This window comes from Nylanderia fulva, unplaced genomic scaffold (genome assembly GCF_048542155.1).
Source record: "Nylanderia fulva isolate GAGA-0341 unplaced genomic scaffold, ASM4854215v1 Scaffold16, whole genome shotgun sequence".
Lineage (NCBI taxonomy): Eukaryota > Metazoa > Arthropoda > Insecta > Hymenoptera > Formicidae > Nylanderia > Nylanderia fulva.
Window position 1 is genome coordinate 3,465,571 of NW_028189835.1, and position 16,426 is coordinate 3,481,996.

Sequence of the window (16,426 nt, forward strand, 5' to 3'; positions counted from 1 at the left end):
CTTTATTTTGGCAATTAAAATTAACCGCTATTAATATAATGGGATGTAATATTGCTGTGAAAAAATATATCCTCAAACATCATGTAACCCGTGATTCGATCGCATGCTTTCATCTCATTACGAGCTAACTCGGCAGCGATAGATAACATCGTATAAGTTCAGTCCGCCGGAAACATAATTGCGATTTATGTTTGTGCCATTGTTCGAGGGGGACCGTCTGCTCGTTCTTCTAGCCCCCGTCGAGGAGGCACATTTCAGAACTCCCGAATGACTATAGGAAAATCTTTAATTCACCCTAGCCCGCCCTCTTCGTCTAAGCGAGCCGGAAATGATGAATTTGCGAGTCTTATCGCGAGGACGAAAACGACGCCGTTTCTTGACAGCACGGGGGGTCGGCAAATAAATAAGCTGTCCTTAACGGACGAAAGGACCACGAACGCTCCCGGGGACGTAATCCTTGGGCGGTTCCCACCCTCTTTTTCTTATGATTATGAAATCTCTTATCGGGAATGACGGGAGAGTCGCGAGAGCGAAATTAGATCTACCGGGGATCCGTCGTTGTGCGCTTTGTGTAAAGCTTTCATAAACGGACAGCTGGTCAAAATTATAGTCTTCTATATAGGAATTTATGTATCTCGGGACAGCAGGCTCTCGCGTTTGATCCGAGGGGTCGATAGCGGAACCGAAAGGATGTTGTTCCTTCCCGAACTGGAGTATAGAACCATTAATCAAACGATCGCGATTCTTGATTGCGACTATTGCACAGTCGGGAGACAATTAGCAAGGATTGCGAGGGAGAATTTAAACACATTCTCGCCGTTCTCCGGTTCGAAGTTTAAGCAAACTCCACGATGCAAATGCCGGCGGCTTTAAGCGAGCGTTGCAGTGTCTTATCACGATGCCCTTTCCTTCCTTTACCTCTTTCTCGATACGCAGCTTCAGTTCTCGAACGTTTCGTGAAACTTATCGCAATTTGTAAACTCGACCTCTTAACCCGCGAGTTTTCAAGAAAATTGAGAGAAAAGATTTTGCCCTCTACTGCGCATACTAATGTCGTGATACGAATGTTAATTTCTTGCCACAGCACGCGCAATCGTACAACGCTTTAATATTTATTACCAAGTATAATCTTTAAAAAATCAGGTCAAACTTAAATAAAAATTATTTATTATACATGCATATATGTTTATTTATTTTTAATCTTAATTCAAATTAATTTAGCGAGATAAAAATTTAGGGTGTCTATAGCGGTCAGGGAAATCTGGAAAATCGGGCATTGTCAGGGAATTTTATAAATCTGGAATTGTCAGGGAAAAAAGTCGCGAAATTTTACTGGGAATTTATCCAGATTTTTTTACATTCTACATTTGTCTCAATAATTCAAAATTTTTTATTAAATAAATATAAACTTTTCCTCGACTCCCAGCACGCTGATTTTCTGGGTTGTTAAAAATCGATTCATCTACAGCGTATTTGTTAATTTATATTTTTATCGTCGTTTTATTTTATTTTAATGTGTTTGATAGAAAGAAAATTTAAAAATTTGATAGAATATAAATAAAAAAGTGGTTATTAAAATAGTTTATAGTGACATGTTTGTTTCGATTATCGTACACAATGCAGATTGTATAATTGATTTAAATTTTTGTTTCAACTTCCGAACCTTTTTATTGTTGACAAAAATATCTCAAGGATTTCGTGATTTAACATTTCATTGATTTCTCATATAGATATATGCAAATTATATATTTGGAAAAAATAATACTAAACAGTCAGGGAAAAAATTAATTTCTGGTCTTGGAAAATCTGAAAAAGTCAAGCAATTTTTTTTATCGAGACTGCTGGACACTGAAATTCCACACTTTATTAAAAGTGATATTGAAGATTTAACTGATGAAATATAAACTAGCCAATAAATAAAGTTGTTTTAAAAAGAAAAATCGAGTAGATAATACTAATTGTAGAATTATGGATTTAAAATTACGGACGTTCGATATATCAATTAAGAGAATTGTCATGTTCATTGCATAGTGATATTCAATAAAGCTATTTGACTTAAAGATGTCGCAAAAGCGGCTTAAAACTCCCTCAAGATTCATGGAGCGCGCACAAGCGAAATCCTTTAATTGACCGCATGCAAGAACTCATCATCCCAATGAGTCTTAGGCCAATTAAGGAAGTTTGTCCGTTAGGAAGGTTTGTAACCTTTCCGCGTCCTTGCGCCCGAGCTGTTACAGGAATTAACGGCTCTCGGTTTCTCAAGATATGTTTTGCATTATACGCGATGAAATAATCATTTTAGATAGATTTCAACGAGTTAACAACGCATCGAAATTAATTAAAATGAATAGCAATTTATTTTATTAAACACAAACTTAATAATACTTTATTACATTTCATTGACACAGGCCTTTTTTCGAAATAATGATTATGTTTGTGGAAAAAAGTATAAGAATGTATAAGATATTTCCGAATGATTGTCGAAAATGAATTTAACAAAGTAGCGCAAGTGAAAAATAAAATTCTCTGATGACGTTTTAGAATGACTAAATTAAAATTGAAAATTATGATAAATCTTTGCATAAATTCTGATAAATCTGAACCAAAAAATTTGACAGGAATATCCCAACACTTTCGCCTGTTTGATGTAATGTTCGTCAATAGCGTACAGAGGAACCCTCCGGAGAGAGAACGAGAGACAGAGAGAGATCGACTTTTTCCGGCCGGCAAATTACGGCGGTTTCAATTTTCGTGCCATTGTCGATTACGTGACCCGCTCGTCACACGCTAGTTGCTCACACCAGGGCAACTCCGGCGTCAGCAAACCAGTCCGCTTTGGTACTCTCGCGAGAGAGAGTCCCGGCTTTTTTAATCCGTATTCAATTATTCTCGCAGTATCCACCGCGGTTTCAGTATTTGCGAGATCAACTGTTACACAGTGGGGCGAGTGGAAAAAAAAAAGAATTATTTAGGCGAGAACTGGCCCGCGCGCGTGTTTCGATTACACGGCTCGCTCATCGCATTGTACGCTCGAATCGGAGATTTTTTTTTGTTTCTGTTTGACTGACAGTTCTCGATTTTCCGGAGCGCGCGGTATTGTCGAAAACGACTCGCGGTGTCAGAATTCGAACGATCGTTTGTCCGCGATCGACCGACTATACCTGAAACACAATTCCGTTATCGCTCTGTTTAATCAGGATGAAAGGAAAAATTGGACCGTTAGGCGGTCTCTCTCGCGACAGATGGATATTTATCGCGCTTTAAAGTCGCGTAATTAACCGCGTTCAATCGTAAATCGACGTGTGCCCTCTGGAGAAACTCCCGCTACTTAACGAGTAGTTGCCCGTCGCAGCTGGCTCGTCCGTAAATTCGATAATGATTCCCCACGTTGCGCCGTTATTTCCATTCGTCAGGTAACCGTGTCCGGGGCTTTACGTACGCCGAGAGTTAACGAGCTAATGAGCTCGAGTGTGCCGAGTTGGCACACAGAAGAGAGAGAAGAGCCGCGAATGCGAAGCGTGTGCACATCTATTCTGCATTACGACGCTGCTCCGATGCAGCTTTGCTCTCGCGTCCGGATGATGACGGACGGAACGAGGGAGAGGAACGTTTCCCAGTTAGGGCAATTCCGCACTTTCTCGCTCGCCGCAATTAATTAGCTCAATTCCCGTTTCCTGTTATGCACGCTGTGTATCGTCGGGCGCCCAGCGCGCGCATTCCGACGACGCTCGCATTCCGTTGTCATAGTTGACGCACGCACGCACCTCGAAAGCCCCCGACATGGGCGCCGAGACGACGTCGCTCTGCCTCTCGTTGTTGTGCATTTACGTGATGACGGCGCCGCCGCCACCCTCGACTACGTCAGCCACGACGTCGTCCTCTTCCTACTCTTAGTAAGGCCGTAATTGCGCGGATTAATCTCCTTGTCTCTTAAGGATTGTGATTACAAAAATTGATTTTCTTATTCAGAATTTTCTACGAATTTCTCTGATTAATATCAGAGAACGTTTTATATAAAAATTCTAGTTTGATTATATTGTCCCACGATTATCATGATTTTCAGGATAAATTCTAAGAGAAAATTCTCTCTGTGTATTTATTTGATTAATTAAATTATTGCGATAAAATGAGATTTTTTTACGCGAGAAGATTTTGGAGAAATGTGTTGGGAAATTGTTTTGTTACGAAAATTACGGATTTTTTAAAATCAAGTGGAATATTCTTGAATTAAAAAGTGAAAAATTAAAAAATGAATTTAAACGTACGACTCGATATGACGAAAAGTGCCAATAATAATACCTATATTCTTATGGCGAGGCGTATAATTAAATTAAATTACAGTATAATAATAATAAATTAATTTACATATTAAATTAATGAACGAAATAATTAATAATTTATATATTAGTAATTACAAATTAATTTATTGTAATAATAAATTAAGATGTGTACATGTGTAAACATGAATTACGAAGATCTCTCACAGAGAAAAATTTAAAACGGCAATTTAATTGCAAACGCGAAATTACACAGTCAGACGGGGCACTTAAGATAAACATCGTTGAAAATGAGGAGACGCGAGAGCGTATAAGCATATTCCTCTCATCTCTCGTTCTCACACCGTTTCCATACATCGCGTCGCGTTAAAAGACGTTATTATCCATGCGTTGGCGACGTCGCGTCGGCCCATAGAAAAACAAGAGTGCGGAATGCCTCGTAATCGTATCATTATCGACGGGGATTATGAGCAATCACTCTAGTCGTTCATCGAGACCGACGATTTTTCCTCGGCGTCTTTAACATCGGTTACGCCTATTAAACACGCGAACGCATACATGTCTCTCCTGTCAGGATAATGACCGTTTTGTGGTTTTCTGCTTTCGCAGCTTACGCGAACGCGATAGATCCTCATCTGGAGATCCTGCCGAGCGGCGAGTTGCAGACGAAGCCGATCGGATCCAGCATTCTTCTCACGTGTAAACCGAAGGTGGACAATCCGATGCTCGTGGACGACATGCAATGGCTCGACCCGCAGAATCGCGTGATCGAATCCCTCAAGTAAGTCGATTGCACTGCCTTCTGCTTATAAATGACATTTCTCAAACGACGCAGAAACGTCGTTTTTCTATCTATATTGTAATCAGGAATTTTCTCCGGAATAAGGATTTTAGCTGCAACGATATTCTGCAATTGTTCTTTAGAATCTTTACGAGTAATTAAAAGATTAGCGAATTTTATTGTTTTTCTTATCAATTTGTGTATAAATTTTGCTTTGGCATTAAAGGATTATATTTATATACTTGAATTGCATATTTACGTCGAGTTGAAATATTTTTTAATCGCGCGATTAAAATGTGTGCAAATTTTTCATAACTTTATTGATTTATAATTACGATCGATGTGAATCCTTGAACACTAATTCGACAAATTTCTGTCATTTCTTTAACGCAAACACAGACTAGTCGTCTTGCCACTTGAAAGGCGAGTATATAAAACTCCATTAGAGAGAACTTAAACGCGCAATCATATATAGTAGTATAGTGCCGCGTTCTTTTCGCCTTCTATTTTCCCATCTCTCTTATTTGCGATACACTCATTTCGCCTCGAATTCACCGACAGACACCATCATTTTTCCCACGATGCAGCCACGATGTTTCCCGCAGCCTGCGTGTTCCGGAGCTCTTAATTGCCGGAGCGCAGTTCGCGAACTGGCTATCGCTCGTTAAGCCGTTCGGAAAAGTTCCGAATGGTTCGAACCTGACTTATCGAACGTCCGCGCACACATGCTCGAAGCGGAAAAACTCGTTGGCCGAGAGAAAAAAAACTCACCGGCCGGCAAATGAAATTTTCGTTCGTGTATAACCGAGTGATCTGTGGAACAATCGCGGGATCCGCTGAAAAACCTTGCCAACTTTATCGCGAATATATAAAATTCTTTTTATAATGTTTTCAATCCTTTTATAATCTCTGGGCATTTTATAATTTTTGCATCGCATCGAAAAGTAAAATTTTGCTGAAATTATCATTTCTAAAGAGAAAAATATTTTCTCCCGTTTTTATTTGCATCTTGTAAAATGTTATTTGTCGCACGTTTTAATTCTTTTTTTCTTTTTTTCTTTTTTTTACACAATCTTCTTTTACAATTCCATCATTAAAAAGTAAGATTTATCTGATTCGATAAAAAGAGATGTTTTTCGCTATCTATTTGCATTTTGCAGAAATTTTTTTTTCGACCGTTTTAATTCCTTTTTTTTTTTTTTTTTATGTTAACGAGCTTTTTGATTAAATCGCTCGAGCACGAGGAATTAAAAATGAAATATGAACTTTCTGGAACACAGCGTGTAACCGGCAATTAAGCAGCTCCGCAATGGCGCAGTTTCTGCAAAAGGTCCATTTCAACGTAACATTTGCAACATTCGTATATATACGTTCGTGCAAAGTCTGTCCGCGATATCGCCAGCAGCTAATGTATGTACCGCGCGTTGCTCTCTCCCGCTGCAAGTATTTAATCCAGCGATCAAATAATCTAACGAACGTTAACCCCGGTAACTGATTCATCGTGTCGCGTGTTTGCACGATTACTCGAACCTCGATTTGCATAATTAAGTACATTCGTCGTCAAGAGTATCGCGCGTGACATTTCCGGACAAAATCGTCCCGTTTCGGCCAATTACGCCACTCAATTACGCTCTCGATAACATCGGTTACGTGAATACGAGTTTATTTAGCGAAAATCGATATTTATATCGAGAAAGCGGAGATTAAAGCTGGAGCGAATTTGCGTGCAATTCATTAAACCGACGTATATACGCGCGAATAATCGAGATAAGAATTTTCTGTCGGGACTTTTGACTCGCGACACGAGGAGAATTTTATCTTAGAATTTATAAATTCCAAAAGATATTAATATGTACATACATAGTAAAATTAATCGAACATATTTTATATCTCATTGTGGTAGATATTAATATTTTTTTATTGTAATAAATATTTAATCAGAGAAACTTTTATCAAATGTTTCCAATATCATATTGTCCCATTTTCCGGGTAAATTCTAAAAAAACATCTGTGTATATGTATAATCAAGACTCGCGAATTTTTGTTCAATCTTTCTCTTTTCACGCATCATATAATCGTCATCGTCGCACGATGCACTGCGGCTGCTTTGCCATAAATAAGTATCTACTTATTTTCAGGCACCATTGTTCAGTGCTTTTCACATTTTTTATTCACCATATTTTAATCGCTGTAATAATTTTCCGCTCTAGAAGAATGAAAGTGTGTCGCAAAACAGCCGCGTCTCCGTCACCTCGAGTCACCATAATCGGCAATATCCATATTCGTATAACCTTCATCGTCGATATTACATCCGGCACCTCATCTCTCGGCATACTATATGGAAATTGCTTGAATACATCACATCTCACCTGTCCTCGCATCATCCGCCGATACGTTGCACCGTCATACAATGCAACATTGAATAATACGAGATCCACGTGAATGCGTCTCGTTCACACGTCATCCTCACGTCACGCAGGGTATCATCGCGATATCGTAGCACTCAGTGATCGTTATACATCGATATCCCTTTATACGTTGCTTAGGACCGATATGCAAATTCTTTCTCCGCAAACTATGACGTTATTCTTCACAGTCCGTACACGCGGGGTCACTCCAAGCCTGCCATGTACACCGAGCTGCACCAGGATCGTAGTCTCTCCCTGTTCTTTAATTCTCTCCAGGAGGAGCAGGCCGGCAAATACACCTGCAAGGGGTCTTATGCGCGTAACGAGCAGTTGAACAAGTCCGTGATAATCGATACTATTAGTAAGTATATGGAATTATAAGGGCGCGTTAGAATTTTAATTTTCGCGAGAAATTATATTCCGATATATGTATGTATACATACGACACATTACCCCCGGTGTGTGATATCGAACAGTGCTTAATTAATTTTTTACGAAGGTCTACCTTCGTGAAAGGCGCGTAACGTAGAGTACATAAAAATCTATAGGAAACGATAACAGAATTTTTTAGGTAAAATTTTATCGGAAGCTATGTGTAACTTCCCTTATATAATAAGGCGGGCAATTGAAAAAAGATAAAGTATCAGCTGATAGATATTTAATTTTCATTATTTTTAACAGCCGATAAAAGTTGGTCCTTTTTCTTGTTAGAGAAAGAAATTTCAATTTAATTAAACGCTATATATTTTTTTCGGAAAAAGACGGGGCTGTGATGTGTAATGCGATAGGTTTTTTTTTTCCTAAAAAATTTTAAAAATTTAATTTGTCATTAAAACAGTTGCAATCACGTGGGAGAATGCGCCGCCAAATCAATATCCCATTCTCGGGGAGGACTTTGCTATTCAGTGTCATGTACGCGCTAGGCCTTCGCCCTCGGTCGATTGGCTTTACAATGGGGAGTTGATAAAAACAAACGAACGTTATATCATAAACACTTACGCCTTGAAGATCAAGAATGTGCAAGAATCCGATGACGGCATATACACTTGTCGTGCCTCGGTGCAGACCACAGGAGAATTGCAAGAGCGACCTATCCGCGTTGAGGTACTATGATTAATATTTTAACTATTAACGTGCGCACACACACATATCAAATCTAAGAAAAAAATTACAAACGACAACTGATCCAATCATTATTATCTTTACATTATTTTATTACAATGATTACAATAGTGTTACTTCTTTTATGTTGTCAGCTTGCTAATACATATTTCTTCAATGTATTGTTGACAATTTGATCTAAAGTACACTAATACAACTTTAGTATAATTTTTATAGAATTTAAAAATAAAATGCGCAAAAGTAAATCTAAATAAAGGTATTGATCTCTAAGTGGATTCTGCTAAACCTCCGCCCAACAATTTTGTTTATTAATTCTCACGTAGGTACACATACGACCGTCGATCGAGGAGATTTCGAGTCCGGTAGATATTATTGAAGGCGAGAACGCAAATATCGAGTGCAAAGCCACCGGCAAGCCGCCACCAACCTTCACATGGATCAAGTCCCTCACTCAGCAGAATCTTTCTATCGCTGATCGCTTCGGCGTCGATCCGATCACGGGTGTGCTCACCATCACCAACGTGAACCGCGAGGATGCAGGCGAGTATCAGTGCACCGCGACAAACGCTGCCGGCACGACGACCGCCAACATCCAGGTGAACGTAATCGTCAAGCCCAAGATCATGGAGTTCGTGAACAAGACTGTGGTGGAGGGCTCGAACACCGAGATCATGTGCAAGGCCTTCGGCCGACCGCCGCCCGAGATAGCCTTCAGGAAGTTCACGTCCGACAGCGTGTACGTGCTGGGCGTTCAACGTCAAGACGATCGAATCATCATGACGAACAAGGCGGAGGACGTGTCCGGCGAGACGGTGGGCACCCTGTCAATCAATAACGCCCTCACCAGCGACGATGGTTTGTACGAGTGCGTGGCGAAGAACCGCGGCGGTGTCGCCTACAAGAACGGCCACGTGACGGTCGAGTTTCCGCCCACCTTCCGCAGCATGTCCAACAAGACGTTCCTGTCGTGGGAGCAGCGACCGGTGAACCTCACCTGTATCGCCGAGAGCATACCGAACGCGACGATACGCTGGACCTGGCGTGGCGACCAGAGAGTCGACGACCAAGTCTCGTTTCAAGTTCTCGGCAACGGACCCATTTCCATTCTCGAGGTACGGCCGGTTGATCACAGATTCTACACCACTTACAAGTGCATCGCCGCGAATCCCCACGGAACGCGAGAAATATTGATCGACCTTAAGGAGGGAACGAAGCCCAGCGAGATCTTGAAGGCTAATATGGTTGAACTTACCGCTACGACAATAAGATTCGATATAATACCACCGACGGAGCAGGAACCACCCGTCACAACTATCAGTGTGCAATACAAGATGAATGATCAGACCTGGTACAACGCAAAGAACAGGACATGGTCTGTCGGTAAGTCTCTTTTGGAGGAAAGGGATGTAAGATATATCTTTCTTAACTCTTATTATTGGTTACTAGATTAAAAGAAAAAATCGGAGATTCAGTATTTTTATTTTATTCTCTTTAGATATGTTCACGTTAACGATTTTACGTAATTAATCTTATCTGAATTAATGAGTTAGTTAACACAGACACTTTGTTGCGATCTCTTTGCTTTTAAATATGTAGATAAGTGAATAAGAAACATAGAAGCTTAATTTTACTCATGAGGACAGCTTAAAGTATATATTTGAGAAAAATAAGAGTGAACAATATTTAAAATTAATAGATGTCGAGCAGTTTATACGTTTTAAATAATTTTTTTGAATTAAAAGTATTTTTTTTAATAAACCTATTATAAATATATATGTAACATAATGTTTCAGGTTCTGTATACGTTCTCGAGGGCTTGGTACCGCAGACACCTTACGAGTTCCGCTTTGCGGCGATGAACGACGTCGGTCTGGGTACTTGGGGTGCCAATTTGTATCAAATGACACCCGGGAAAACGGTGCCGACCCAGCCGCAAATCTTAACTACGGCCGGCTCCGAGTACGAGCAGTCGGCGTTTAGTAACCAGTACGAGCTCAGTTGGAAAGCGCCATTCGACAACGGCGAGCCCATCGATGAGTATTTGATCAAGTACTGTCAGATAAAACGGGTCACGGGCGCATGGGAAGTGTTGGACAACACCTGTGAAACAATCAGGTCCCCGATTAGGACGAGGCAGTATCTGAAGGGCTTGAGGTCCGATAGCTTTTACAGTGTCGAGCTGTCGGCTCACAACATAATGGGATACAGCAAACCCGGATACGCCAAGTTCAGGACGAACAGAGGTAAGTTGCCACCTTCGCCAATTGAATTCTCGGTGTTTCTCGATCCAACATAATTATTAATGCCATGACGTATCTATATTTCTCTTAATGATTTCCACTCGAGATATATATAATTCCTTTTGAGATATATATATATATGTGCACGAAGCTACTGCACCGAATGATATTTTTTTTCTTCGCGATCTTTTTCTAAATCGTTTGTCAGTTTGTCGTCCCTATTTTTATTTGTTCGAGAAAGAGGGGAAAGGGTAATTTGAGGTCTCTCCTTTCCTCGCCTAAGATGTTTTCATTCAGTTAAACTACTTTTTATTTTTCTCTAGTAATTCTAATTGGTTCTTTGTTCGATGGTGAAACTATCTTGTTATCGCCAGAAAGGCCTGATTAATGATTTTGTTTGCTCGCTCTTGTTTTATTTCCCCAAAAATATGTATTATTATTTTCCACTGAAATTCATTCGAAAGTTAAAATAATTATTTTTATTTTTTCGTATAAAGCGCACGTTTTATAGAAATAAACCCATTTTTTTACATTAATACTCGAGATATCAATTTCGATAGAATAGTATATTATACTTTTGCACGTTACAATCTTCACCTTTTATACGTAAAATGGAATGTTATATTTCTGCGAGAGAGTAGTAAGCCGACGGCTTTTCTGGCGTTAATCAAGGTTTACAGGATTTGAAGAAATCCTCAAATCCCTTGACCCTTACGCAAGACAATTAGCTAAAGCTACCCGATGACTCCGTCGGCGGGTTTGTAGAGACGTTAGAATTTTTTTTTTTTAATTATTTTTTTTTACGCGATGACGAAAAACTCTCTCTCTACTGGTACGGGGAAGATTTTTTTTACACAGAGCCTTTTTATCCATTCAGAATCTGCGGGCATCACTGTGGACTACACAGTAATATCTGCTGCTGGTGATACTCGCAAGATCGCCGTGGCCGCCCTTACAGCAGCAGTAATGCTCCTATCTCTAGCCATTTAGAGTCGTCGTAAGGAATATTTGCTCCTCGCGCGCTAATCCTCGTGAAACGTCATAAACGCGAGGCGAATTTCGCCGACAGTACAAGCGAGAGACACCACGATGGATGAGAAAGAAAGAGAGAGAGAAAAAACACACGTTCTATTAATATAAACACACCATCATTCGTGATTTCCTTTGCAATCTCGTGTTTCGTTCGAATCTGATCGAATAATATACTCGCGAAGAAATATACTCTCGGAATATACTTGAAATTTTTGAAGGGTATTCGCGCGAGACACGACGACGAAAGTTAATCGCGCAACATTTATACATTACACGTATACACACGCGCAATTGTGTCGTTCATTTATATACCCATCTGTTAGTAATAAAGGATCGACGACAACGAAGAGCCGAGGGGGAAAAAAATCGACTCATCGACATACATTCCGAGATAACACGAGAAAGATAGCGTTTAAGTAGGGTTTTTTATAAGAAGAGAGAAAAGCGCGTGAGAGAAAGAGGAGACCCGCGAAGCGAAGTGTTATATTTATGCTTATTAATTGTTAAATGCGCTCACAGTGTATTAGTGTAAACGTACTGGTACGTTTCTTCTTCTTCTTTTTTTTTTTTTTTTTGTTTATTTTTTTCCTTTCCCGCATTGTGCTAAGGCTGTACTTTGGTGACTTTTGTAATAAGTATAGCGGGTGCGCGCAGGAACAAAGAGCACGCACGCATTTATTCGTCGTGGTGCGAGAAAACTCACGTGACCAAAAAAAACGACATTGTATCAGTTACATATATTTCTATCTTACAGAAGCGCGTTATAATTTTATTCTGTTAATTAAAGTCAGATCTATCTCTACATTTTTAAACCGGAGAGTTTAAGGTAACATATTTATATAAGTGTTCACTATGACGATCATCATCGTGTTGCAGATCATCATCGATTTTCGCAGTTTACGAACTTTTGTATGTGGTATATATACATATATTATAGCGATAATCAAAGAGAGAAAAAAAAAAGAATGTGCTTCCCTATCTATATCCATATATATACGTACGTTGGTTCGAACGAATTTATCGAATAGAAATGTCTATGGCTATATACGAGCGTGAGAGACTATAAGGTAGCGAGATACCGTATATAAGAGTGCTACTGCCCTGAATTGCCAACTATTCACCCGCGCAAAGCTTCGGTGACAAAGAGGAAAGTCGATATTAAGAGCGAGCGGCCGCGATTAGAATCGCGGGGACTCGTAAATCATGCGCGCGAATACAAATGTAACGAATACTCGTACCTTGTTGAATGCCTGAAATCGGAGCACCAGGAATCGCTTACGGAGTTTGCATTAATTAATTAACGTCTTAATATATGCCGGGCGATTTTAGACCAAACTTTTTTCCACGTGTTTTTTTTTTTTTTTTTTTTTTTTTTTTTTTGCGATCTGATTTTTTCTTCGAGAGGAAGTTGATAATAATAAACGTTTTAAGGAGAGAACGCGACAGAGAGAGGAACGATTAAGAAAACTCGAGCATATACTTAAAAAATTCGCCGATCCATCATGGGGCTGTCGGGAAAAAAAGATTAATCGTGTTATATAATGCTTAAGAAACGCGATAAAAATTACAGTCCTTGTTGGTAGGTTTTTGCGATGTAAAAAAGAAGAAAAATATATAAAATATATATAAAAATCCGTTTTTATCGAAGAAGTAAGGCGGGACATTTTTCCTGCTTTCGTATACCTGACTTGAGTCGACGTTACTCCTCGTGTTTGTCCGCGACTCGCATCCGTGCGGCATTCTTTCGCGAGCCAAAGAATTTCACACGGACGAGAACGGAACTCCTCGCGTCACGCACGCAAAGAGGAAGATCCGGGAACTTTAATTCTAGAACCCGACTCTGTGTTCAACAGCGCGAACGTAGACTTCACTACGTGGAAAAGTAGAACCGTGAAATCTTTGACCGATGTATTTTGCAAGCTTAAAGTTCGTTTGCATATCTTCACGAAATTGCGCTAATAAATAGAGATTTAGACAATTTTTTTAATTAAAAAAATTTTTTTAATTTTATTTTATGATAATAAAGATAACTGATTAGCGTATATTTAAACTGTTTGACATGTAGAGAAATTATTCGACGTTATATTCTCTCTCCTTATAAAGAATATTTCTTTAATATTTATACGTGTGTACGGAGTGGTAATCTCATTAAAACAGTAATCTCTCGGAGTAGAACCGATGTTTCGACTCCACGGTCGAGTTCTAGGATTAATTCGCGAGACAAAATTTACGAGAGAGTCCGTACGTACGACTCACATACGACTGGCAGACTGGCAATTAATTTTTTTCAGTTGATTTTTTTAATGTGATTGCATATGATTTTTTTCTCTCCTCTCTTGTCTTTGATTTCGTTTAATTTTGTAATTTTTACTTTCTGGGAAAGCTCATATATAGTCATTAGTTTCGCTTGACTAGTTTTTGAGATACGTGTTTAGTGTGCGCATGATCTGTATGTTGCGAATATCATTACGATTATACGATTTTCTTATTACATTTACAATATAATTATCAATTTATTATTATTATTATGCCGTAGTTTCTCCTCTCTTACGAATCTAATACAAACCGCCGCTACCGATAGTAGCCGCCATTTTATCGCCGCCTAATTATCACTAGAAACCACTGTCGTGATTAATCACTAATCTCTCGGGCGAAATAAAAACAGGAATCGAGAGCGATCTAATTTCAACGAGTTCAAATTTCGATGCAAGAGAAACACAAATGTCAATTCCAAGCGTAAAGTAACTAGGCAGAAGGGGAGAGCAAAGTTAGATGAATATTGCTAATTTAAAATATTAAGTGTTCTGTAATATAGATTTGATTATGCAAAATTTTTCGCATAATGAATAATAATTACAGGATCAAAAATCATTTTATTGAATTTCTTCCACATTTATTTATTCGTTCGTTAATCTATATGCAACCGCACAATTATTCCAGTCGCGGGAACGTATCTTAAAGTTAAAGTACACTTTTTCCATATCCTTTTATGTGGAGAATTGAACTCGACGGAATTATACAGTTTTCGATCCCTGGATAAGAGACTACAAAAGGAGCGCGGTTCGATCTCGAAGGCCTTGTCGTATCCGGAACAGGGCGGTCTTTTACCTCAAGTGCCTGTAGCCACACACGTGCAACAATACACACACACACACACATACGTACATACACATAGACATATACACATATACATGTACGCATATTGACCGCCTCCTTGAGGCTCGCGCGCGAAAACACCGACGATCGATCTCGATGTGACGAGGTCTTCGACCCGTATCTTTTTACGTTCCCTTTTAACTTGTCTGTTCGCAAATGCCTGGGTTCCTAGATATTAGCCCACAACGCATGGCATGCGCTTTGTTATCGTTACTACCCCCCTTTCCTCTCCTCTTCCATCCTCTTTTTTTTTTCTTTAACTTAGCGATGCGTCGAGTTCCACATTCGGCGATGTTCCCATTCCGCACACGACGACGAGACCCCGTTTCGACGTGGAACGCGGAGAACTCGAGTTCGCGAGTTCCTCGACGACGAACGTGTCGGATTTTTTTCACGACGAATTTTTGCCCAGTACATCTCCGAGATCGATTTTTCTCGTAACGAGAATTTTCAAAGATTGCGCAATCGCGAGATCGAAGATTCGAACGTTTTGTCTCTCAAAATACTTGAAAATCGAAGGAAATTTATTTCCGAGAGACCTACTTTATGCTATTTCGAGAAAATTTATATCAAGTGATATTTAATTCTCGAAATTGCATTAAATTTAAATTAAAAATTTCTTAATATTAGAAAATTTATCATCGACCCACTTTACTTATTTTAAGTGAAATCTATTTTTAACAAGAATTTTATATTTCGAGCAAAAGGATTATTCACATCTTGAATTAAATAATCTCTCAAGAAGAAATTATGAGAAAGTTCTCTCAATGAGAACATATTAAAATATCAAAAATATTTGAAAATTATAAATTTACGCTAATGAATAATCGATTTCGCATATTTGCTCGGAAAAAATTCTGTCGTGTGAAAACGATGAAAATGAAATGGACCATATACATAGGCGAATATAGCAATAAGAATAATCCGATCTATATATTAATCATTGATTAATTATATCGAGTAACATCACCGATCGGGAATATTATAGTGAGCCGAGATACCAATTGACTTTTTAACGCGTCAAACTTTTCTCGAGATTGAAAGCGCACGTGTCCGTATTATTGCGGATATTTGTGCGGATTTCGGATCTAGAAAAGTTTCTCGCAAACTACATTCTCGATATTTCGAGGCCAGACTAATCAATAACATTTTGCTTCGAAAGAAGAAAGATGTCCAACGCAGAAAAGTGAACCTATCACGTCGGTAGTTGAATCTCTTCTTCTTGTTCGACTTCTTTCGCTTATCTTCCCGCATAGTAGTATAAACTGCTATTGATCAATCTGGCTTCGGGGTATCGACATGTACGCCGTCGTATATCGATAACGCGAAAGCCGACATATATATATATACATACACAATATACCGAGAGACTCCAAGCCACGACGAGACATTGTGATTAGATACCACGTG

General features: G+C 39.2%; 1 protein-coding gene across 4 annotated transcripts in view; it reads left to right on the top strand.

Moving 5' to 3' along the window:
* Positions 1-16,426, top strand: part of Fas2 (neural cell adhesion molecule fasciclin 2) — a 102,246-nt gene that overhangs the window by 71,992 nt on the left and 13,828 nt on the right. For 2 of the 4 annotated variants that reach the window (XM_029314978.2, XM_029314980.2), the window contains exons 2-7: positions 4,887-5,058; positions 5,458-5,481; positions 7,655-7,827; positions 8,305-8,570; positions 8,912-9,968; positions 10,382-10,831. In XM_029314978.2, the coding sequence (XP_029170811.1) occupies positions 4,887-5,058; positions 5,458-5,481; positions 7,655-7,827; positions 8,305-8,570; positions 8,912-9,968; positions 10,382-10,831 (2,142 nt within the window). Of the gene's footprint in view, positions 1-4,886; positions 5,059-5,457; positions 5,482-7,654; positions 7,828-8,304; positions 8,571-8,911; positions 9,969-10,381; positions 10,832-11,705; positions 13,487-16,426 lie in introns of those variants that run through there. The other 2 variants (XM_029314981.2, XM_029314979.2) reach the window with 2 other exon arrangements.